The sequence below is a fragment of the Eublepharis macularius genome, chromosome 3 (assembly GCF_028583425.1).
Source record: "Eublepharis macularius isolate TG4126 chromosome 3, MPM_Emac_v1.0, whole genome shotgun sequence".
NCBI lineage: Eukaryota > Metazoa > Chordata > Lepidosauria > Squamata > Eublepharidae > Eublepharis > Eublepharis macularius.
In genome coordinates, this window is record NC_072792.1 from 184,689,597 (window position 1) to 184,698,691 (window position 9,095).

Consider the following 9,095-nt stretch of genomic DNA (forward strand, 5'->3'; position numbering starts at 1 on the left):
CGTGACTCAATAACACCTACGTCTGACTCGGCCAGTGATGGCAATTTGGCTCTGAGCACTGATGCTTTCGTTAGGGGAAATTCCCCCTTGGCCTTATTGCCTCAGTTATATTCCTATACCAAAAGCACAGTTGGACTTGGGTTCTGTGGGAAAGCAGGCTGGGCTGAGCTCTGGCTGCCTCCCTCCCTTATTCCTTCCTTCAACCACAGCATGTATTGGCCTTGCAAAACTAGCAGTTTAGCGGCAGACTGTGGGAGACGGAGATTTACCACAGGGGATGGCCTCTGAAGTCCTTGTTCTTTCAGCTTTCCCTGCACTGTCTCAAGAATGTACCCTTCTTGGTATGTAAAAAGACACCTTAGGATGTCCTATGTGACACTTAAAAGATGGGAATGACCTGTCAGTCTTTTAAGGATTTCTGAGTAGATGTTTTCTTATTTGTATAAGAAGAAACTTGATATTCCAAATAATTTTTTGATGATTTGTTTGTAAGAACCTATATAAGCTTTGGGCCTGCCCTGCGTGGCATGCATTGCCAGAGATACCTGCTTTGCATCAGTTTATTTGGGTCTATTTACTATAATAAACTTTCCTTTGCTTTACCAATATTTCTGCCCCGGTTATTGGGTGCTGAATCCAACCTTGGGGGTCTCCCTGAATGGGGCAATTGGTGGGAGCCCCTCACTCTTTTTTGCAAGGGTCTTTGCGGACAAAATCTCCCTCCCCCTTTCCAACTCGGAGGCCAGGGTGAGAGCAGATCTGGCATCTGAGGTGTCAGAAGTGCCTGCTTGTCCTTTAGTTACGGATAGTTTTGGATTAATTCTGCCTCTAGGTGCTGACAAGGTCCTGGGGAGTGTGAGAGCCCCCACTTCTGCTCTAGTCCTATTCCCGTCCTGGGAGGAGGCATTCGAGCTATTAGTGAAAACTGCCTTCGGGGTCTACTCTGAGCCAGGACGTACCTTCCAGGGGTCCCCTGAGCAGGGTCAGGAGCTGGACCTAGCAGCACTCGAGGTTGTCCTCTTGAGAACTGGCTGTCTTCCCTAGTCAAGTCAAGTCAAGCCAAGGTGGGGGACAGACAGAGCTCCAAAAAGTGGAAGATGTGGGGAGCAATTTTCTCAGTCTCCCTAGGGGAGTTTGCATAGAGGCAGGGGGATGGTTTGGACTGGAAATGCATGTTTTGAATATGCAGGAGAAGAGCATCACAAGGCACATTGGTGCTCACACCATTTGCACGGGTGTAAATCTGATGGCTTCAGTAGGTCTCCTGCAGCAGCCTAGTACTCAAGGCTGCAGCATGTGAAATGCTTTTTCCTTCCAGTTTAAGTACAGGTTGCTTTTTCAAAAGAGAAAGAAAGAATCCTGTCCTCAAATAGAGGAGAAGTTAATTGGAGCTCTGGAATTCGCTTTTCACTCTTAAGGTTCAGCCCGAGCTACTTCCGTAAACACAATCTAAGTCCCATGATTTGAAGGCCAGTGGCAGGGACTGGTTTTATGTTTGTGCGGTGCCCACTACATTTGAGGCATTTTAAGAGATGAAAGGAATAAAAGCAATACATCGGAGAGCATGCAAAGTGACAATCAAGATCGTGGTGCCTTTGAGCATGTACAGAGAACCTTTGCGTCACCACTGAGGGATCCTGCAAGCGACAGAATTCATTTCCTTCCAGCTTTCCAGGCAGGCTTGAGCTCCAGCCCTGTCCATCTGAACGTCAAACAAAGCACAGTCAAGAGTCAGACTCTTCCACCCCCACCAAACCAGGGTGCTGCAGCCTTAAACTCTGCCCCCCCCTGCAATTACTAAGGGCAGAATCATTAACGCAATGGGCTGGCCAGCCTCTAGGTGGGGGGCTGGGATTCACCTGTAGGTATAACTGATCTCCAGGAAACAGAACCCCATTTCCCTGGAGAAAATGGCATCTCCAGAGGGCGGCCTCTATGGCATCACAACCCGGCTGAGGACCAAACCCGACTCTTCCCAGGCACGGCCCCCATTTCTCCAGGAAGATGTAAGATGAAGGTCCTCAGTGAAGTTCCCATTCAAGGAAGGAGGGGGTCCAATAAACCTAGGCTGATCATGAGAGGGAGGGCAGGAAGGGTCACATCAGCGCTTAGTTCACACAGCCCCTTCTTACATGCCCAGGGTAATGCCGATCGCCACCTTGGGGTCAGGTGGCAATTTTCCCCAGACCAGGGATCCTCAGCTAGGGATCCTGGAGGTCTTTTGCCATCTTCTGGGCATGGAGCAGGGGTCACTGCGTGTGTGTGTCGGGGGTGGGGGGTGGGAGGGAGTTGTGAATTTCCTGCCTTGTGCAGGGGGTTGGACTAGATGACCCTGGAGGTCCCTCCCAACCCTATGGTTCTATGAATTTTTTATCTAGCGCACCCATTATTTTTGTTGGAACCGCCTGGCAACCCTAGGCACAGCAGGCATACAAGCCAGCCTTCTTCTCCCGAGTCATTGGCATGGACAGTTTGCCCCCTGACAGAACACGGGAAGAAATGCACGGTGGAGAATTCACACATCTTTGAGGGGAAACAGCATCCCAACCAACAAGCAGGGCTGGAAAATCAGCAGCAGATGCGAGCAGCCCAGGAAAAGCTTTGGCAAACAGACAGAAGGGACTGACTGATGGACTGGCCTGCAGGCCAGCCAACTAGCTGAGAGTCAAGGTGGATTACACAGAATAATTCAGTTCAACAGAATGGGACGGTGGTGAAACGGGGCCTTTCCTCCCCCTGGTAGACCCCGCTCTGCCTACCCCTCCCTCTTCACCTTGCCAGGCACCTGAAGGGGCTGCCTCACTTGCCCGTCTGCAGGTGGTCTCTGCCGCCACTAACCCTACAGGGCTTTCCAGGTAGGCGGGACAGCCTCCTAAACTCCCTTCCTAGCGGACCCAAGCGGAACAGAGGGTCTGCATGAATACAACAAAATTTATTTACGATCATAACTCCACCCAGACAAGTATGCAGTGAACGGAAGACAATATATGACATAAGAAACAAAACCCCAAACCCCTAATCTCTCTCCCTCCTTCTCTGTACCCCTGCCCTAGCGGGACGTTGCATAGGGCGGGCAGGATGCTTTGTTCCTGGGGTGTCACTCCAGCCTCCCCCTCCCCTCAGAGCCCGCCCTCCCCCCCTCTCCTCAGCCACCAACTGTCCACTTTTCAACTCCCGGCCCACCAACTGACTCGCCCTCCCGCCAATCACATTCCACTCCAGAACTGGCCCCTCCCTCCTGCAGCCCCTAGAAAGTCCAATTCACCCACACAATGGCGTCTCTCCACACCTCCCCCTCCATACGTTCCGAGCCGCCGGAGGGGTATCCTCATTCAGAGAGAACCCCGCAGCAGAACCCAAGTTGCCTGGGAGAAACCCATTCGCGATACGTAACATTTGTAAGGATCAGGACGTTTTCCCAGCTTACGAAGTCTCACACCCTAAGTATCTCCGTTTGTCCTGGACAGAAAGTCGGCAATCACATTATATCGTCCGGCAATGTGCTCAGTTTTGAAGCTGCATTCCTGGATCGTCCAGGACTACCTCCGCAATTTCGAATGGGTGTTCTTCATGGCCTGTAACCATTGCAAGGAGGAAGGGTCAGTGAGAAGGCTGACCTCTTGTCCCCACAAATAAGGCCGAAGTTTGTCCAGAGCCCATACAACTGCCCGGCATTCCTTCTGCACTGAGGACAGGTTCTTCTCTCGGGGAATAAGTTTCCTGCTCAGGTAGGCCAGAGGATGTTTGGTTCCATCCCAGCCCTGCATTAGAACCGCCCCAATTTCACGATCTGAAGCATCTGTGGCAACAATGAATAGGGTTGCCAGCTCCAAGTTGGGAAATTCCTGGAGATCTGGGCGGTGAAACCTGAAGACACCGGGAGAAAGTGGAGTTTGAGAGGGTGAGGACCTCGGCATGGCATAATTCCATAGAGTCCACCCCCCAAAGTAGCCATTTTTTCCAGGTGAACCGATCTCTCTGGCCTGGAGACCAGCTGTAATTCCAGGAGATCTCCAGCCACTACCTGGAGGCTGGCAACCGTAACAATGAACCTTTTCTCAAAGTCAGGCGCTCTGAGGACCAGCATGGAGACCAGAGCTGTCTTCAGCCTCTCAAAAGCCACCTGACAGCTACGAGCCCAAGCCACCTTGTCTGGTGCTGGTTTCCTGGTGAGAGAGGTAAGCGGGTCTGCAATCGCTCCAAAATTTGGGATGAACCGTCTGTAGTAGTTAGCCAGTCCTAAGAAAGCTCTGTGGTGCCTCCCGCTTTTGAATAGCCTCCACCTTGTTCCACATTGGGGCGATTCCCCCACTCCCCACCCTATATCCAAGGTATACCTTTTGTTCAGCTTGATGGTGAGGCCTGCTTGTCGTAGGGCCTCCAACACTTCCGCTAAATGTTCCAGGTGTGAGTCCATGTCCACAAATTTATGCAACTCCGAAAGGGTATTTTCCTTGTCATGCCCGGACATTCCCGTACACCACCCCAGTTCCTCCCGTTGTGCAGGCTCTGAGAAGTGCGCCAGAACGTCTAAGGGGTCATCGTCGAGCATCGCATTTTCTCCTTCCTTCCTAGTGACAGGCAACACCATGGGCCTCTCGGTTAATGGTTCCAGCATGTTCACATGCACCACTTTAGTTTTGTGTCCAGACCTCGCCATTGCCACGGCACAGGTAATATCGTCCAGTTTGTCCACAATTGCATGGGGTCCCTCCCATGCAGCTTTCAGATGTTTCACCCCACAGCCTTTCCACAAACACTCAAAAAGAATGGCGTTTCTCCACGGGGACATTAATCAGGGTTTGGCTTGCAGAAGTCTGGAATCAACCAGAGAACAGAAGTAGTGGTGAAGCAAAACATAGATTAGCCTGATACATTAAACAATGCAGAAATTACATAGTAAGAACCTACTTACAGTAACTGATAGCATGAACTATATACTCTGGTATAGTATAGAGTTCACAACCCTTTACCCCAAGCTTGGTTCTGAATCCCTTTGCTAACACAGAATATGTTCCAAGACTGGAAGCAACCAGTTGCCGTTTACTGCTTCTGAACTCTCCAATGGTCTTCTTAAGGTCCGCAAGCAGCAGCGGGGGACATGACAGAGGTTATAAAGCAAGGCATGTTCAGAAATGCTACTCAAAGGGGCGATCCGTGGACTGGTGGCTGGCCTACAAACCCTCAGCCACTGGTCTGTGGCATCTCAGGAAAGGAACAACAGTATAATTTAAAAATTCCACGAAAATTCCACCAAGAAGTATTATCAACTGAAAAGTCAAAATGATAATATAATATTGCACCTAAAATAATATTGATAATTATGCCATTGTACGTTTGCTCCCTTCTTTGCAGCGCTCCTCCCACCTCCCATGGGTGAAATTTAAAGGCTCAGGGGCCTCCCCTCCTCCCTGTATCTGAGGGAGTTTTCACTCTCCAAAGCTTCTCCCCCGAAAATCTTGTGGGTCTTTAAGGGGTCACCCAAATCTTGCTCTTCTGCTCCAGACCAGCAGGGCTACCCACCCGAAACGATACACCTGCTAGAATCACAGCTTTCCTTTTAAAAAGAACAAAAAGTCCACCATGTTTCCAGGCATCTAGCAGGGGTGTCTTTCTCCAATTTCGTGCATAAAAATCTCTTTGAGCCCCTTTATGTCCTTTTACTACGCCTTAAACACATTGTGGATCCCTCCTGTTTATTTATCGGAATTAATTTCTTTGAAAGTCAGTACAATCGATCGGATGAGTTGTGTCTAATAAGCAGTGTATTAGGACGAGGATTACAGCACTCTGAAACAGAGCAAATAATATTAGACATGAGGTTTTTACCAATGCAGAACATGGTATTACATAAGTATATAAACAATGCAGTGAAAGCAGGGTAATACTTAACGGCGAACAGATGATCTATATTATACATGGCCACCCACAAACCAGTTCCCTTCATTCAAGCAGCTTCCTGAACCATTTTGTTATAACATGACTATATTACCTTGATAGGCATGCCCTCTCGAACCATTCAGTTTTATACAGTAAAAAGGAAACAGTACCCCATTTCCCTGGAGAAAATGGCACCTTCAGAGGGTGGCCTCTATGGCATCACAACTAGAGGTGGGCACGATCGGAATCACGATGTGAAAAAAAAAACGATAATGGCATTTGCGCCATCGTGATTCAGCTAATCGATTCCGTCTATGGCAACTGATCCAGTGGTCGGGGGTTTGCTTGTTCAGGACTTAATCTCCTACCTTCCCCTCCCCTCCCTCCCATTCCCCTTCCCTCCCCGTTCTCTTCCTTCCCATCGCTTTCCTCCCATTCCCTTCCCCTTTCTCCCCTACCCCTCTTCCTTTCGCATTCCCTCCCTTCTCCTTCCCCTGCTTTCCCTCTTCCCTCCCCTCCCTTCCCTTCTGTCACTGCCTGTGCCTGAGTCATTGGAGCCTGGGGGTGGCTTGCCCTCCAGGGTGCCTGTCTAGCCAGATGATCCCCTAGGCTGGTCTTGGAAGGTGGGGGAGGAAGGGAGTTTAAGCCCCCCCTGCTCCCTCTCTCCCTTGTGGCTGGGTAGTCTTGGACCTACTCTCTCCCTTCTGCTAGCACTCTCTCTGTCCCACTACTGCGACACCTCCGCCCGCCACCCCAGCCATCCGCCAGCGAACACCCCTGTCTTGCACTGCACGATGATGTCATCGTGGGAGGGGGGTTGCCGCAGGCTCCAGAAACCCGGGCGCCGGCAGTGCTGGTGAGTCGTGGAATCGCTCTCTCCCTTCTGCTAGCGCTCTCTCTGTCCCACTACTGAGACACGCTACTCCTCAGCCGACTTCCTCCCTGACTTGCCTTCAAGGCTTTCCTCAATTGGGGCCTCCCGGGTCACTTCCTGCCCTTCCCCCAGGCTCCAACCTCTGTCCTCCCCCCTGGCTCTGGTCTGCCTTGGGGCCAATTGGGAGCCTTGGGTAGGGTTTCCCTAGGTCCTTTCCTGATGGATCCACAGGGTGGGGCTGGTCAGACCTCTCCAGATGCTGAGGGAGCTTCAATTCCTCCCCTTGTCTGCTCCTGGTACCTTCCAAGCCTTCCAGGGCCTCTTCCTGCTGGCAGCCACAGCAGTGCCTCATTCTGGCCACCTGCGGTCTCCTCTATGCCTCTCCCTCTTGGAATTTCTAGCTTGGCCTAGTGGTTTCCTGCCCTGAGTGCCCCCATGCGCCTGGAGCCGCACACCTGCTGAATGAAAACTTGGGAGGAAGGCTTGGAGGGGGGAGGGCAGGCAAGACGTGCTGCCCCCCCTCCTGTGCTCAACCTACTGCTTATAGAGGCTTGGGGGAAGGCTTGGGGGGAGAGCAGGCAAGCCGTGCTGAATGAAGGCTTGGGGGGAAGGCTTGGAGAGGGGAGGGGAGGTGAGCCGTGCTGCTCCCCGCCCTCCCCTTGCTCAACTTACTGCATATAGAGGCTTGGGAGGAAGGGTTAGAGGGGAGAGTGCATGCAGGCAAGCCACGCTGCCCCCCTCACCAGAAATGAAGGCTTGGGAGGAAGGCTTGGAGGAGGAAGGGCAGGCAAGCAGCACTGCTCCCCCTGTACCCACCTACTGCATATAGAGGCTTGAGGGAGTGCTTGGGGGTGTAGCAGGCCGTGCTGCTCCCCACCCGCTGTTCTCAACCTACTGCACTGAAATATTATTATTATTATATAGAGGCTTAGGGGAAGGCTTTGGGGGAAAGCAAGCAGGCAAGCCTCGCTGCCCTCCACCATAGATGAAGGCTTGGGAAGATGGCTTCAAGGGAGTAGGTCAGGCAAGCCACGCTCCCCCCCCCCTCCGTGCCCACTGACTGCAGATAGAGGCTTGGGGGGAGGCTTGGGGGGAAAGCAGGCAAGCCGTGCTGCTCGCCCCCCTGCCAGCTGAATGAAGGCTTGGGTTGAAGGCTTGGAGGGGGGAGGGCAGGCGAGCCGCCCTGCTCCCCCGACCCGTGCTCAACCGACTACATAGAGAGGCTTGGGGGAAGGCTTGGGGGGAGAGCAGGCAAGCCATGCTGCACCCCTCCCCCCCGCACCAGTTGAATGAAGGCTTAGGAGGAAGGCTTGGAGCGGGGAGGGCAGGAGAGGCACGCTGCTCCCGTTCCACGTGCTCAACCTACTATATATACAGGCTTGGGAAGAAGGCTTGGAGGGGAGAGTGCAGGCAGGCAAGCCTCGCTGCCCCCCACCATAGATGAAGGCTTGGGAGGAAGGCTTGGAGGAGGAAGGGCAGGCAAGCAGCGCTGCTCCCCCTGTACCCACCTACTGCTGATAGAGGCTTGGGGGAAAACTTGGGGGGACAGCAGGCAAGCCGTGCTGCACCCCCCACCAGCTGAATGAAGGCTTAGGAGGAAGGCTTGGAGGGGGGAGGGCAGGCAAGATGCGCCTCACCCCCTCCTGTGCTCAACCTACCGCTTATAGAGGCTTGGGGGAAGGCTTGGGTGGAGAGCAGGCAAGCCGTGCTGCACCCCCCCCCCCCGCCCACCAGCTGAATGAAGGCTTGTGAGAAAGGCTTGGAGGGGGGAAGGCAGGCAAGCCATGCTGCTCCCCACCCCCACCCCCCATGCTCAACCTACTGCATATAGAGTCTTAGGGGAAGGCTTCCCGGGTCACTTCCTGCCCTTCCCCCAGGCTCCAACCTCTGTCCTCCCCCCTGGCTCTGGTCTGCCTTGGGGCCAATTGGGAGCCTTGGGTACGGCTTTCCTTGGTTCTTTCCTGATGGATCCACAGGGTGGGGCTTGTCAGACCTCTCCACATGCTGATGGAGCTTCAATTCCTTCCCTTGTCTGCTCCTGGTACCTCCCAAGCCTTCCAGGGCCTCTTCCTGCTGGCAGCCACAGCAGTGCCTCATTCCGGCCACCTGCGGTCTCCTCTATGCCTCTCCCTCTTGGAATTTCTAGCTTGGCCTAGTGGTTTCCTGCCCCGAGTACCTCCATGCACCTGGAGCTTCCTGGGCCAGCCCAAGGCTGGCGTTGCCTCCCACGGCTTGTGTGGCCTGTGCAGCTTCTCCTGGCACTTGTTTGGGGGTGACGAGGCCCTCACCAGCTGTCTTCATCCCTTCCAGTCCCTGCCTCAGCTAGGCGGGTTCCTCCTTG

General features: G+C 53.2%; 1 protein-coding gene across 2 annotated transcripts; it reads right to left on the reverse strand.

Moving 5' to 3' along the window:
- Positions 1–1,606: 1,606 nt before the first annotated feature.
- On the reverse strand, positions 1,607–5,158 carry LOC129326461 (uncharacterized). 2 transcript variants are annotated; one of them, XR_008596695.1, is made up of 2 exons: positions 3,428–5,158; positions 1,607–1,702 (listed from the first exon to the last, which is right to left on the reverse strand). XR_008596695.1 is itself a non-coding variant. In XM_054974629.1 (2 exons), exons 1-2 carry the CDS (start codon positions 4,790–4,792, stop codon positions 3,540–3,542), a joined length of 783 nt encoding a protein of 260 aa, XP_054830604.1. In that variant the 5' UTR covers positions 4,793–5,158; the 3' UTR covers positions 3,225–3,539. The 2 variants fall into 2 exon arrangements, 1 of the variants encoding a protein (XP_054830604.1); XM_054974629.1 differs by lacking the exon at positions 1,607–1,702 and having other exon boundaries at positions 3,225–3,867; positions 4,338–5,158.
- Positions 5,159–9,095: the final 3,937 nt, after the last annotated feature.

Excerpts from the sequence above, each read along its gene's own strand:
- LOC129326461 (XM_054974629.1), bottom strand. The coding sequence starts at position 4,792 with ATGTCCCCGTGGAGAAACGCCATTCTTTTTGAGTGTTTGTGGAAAGGC. Across the intron at positions 3,868-4,337 it reads ACCATCAAGCTGAACAAAAG|GTTTCACCGCCCAGATCTCC; the intron begins GTATACCTTGGA and ends CGGTGTCTTCAG.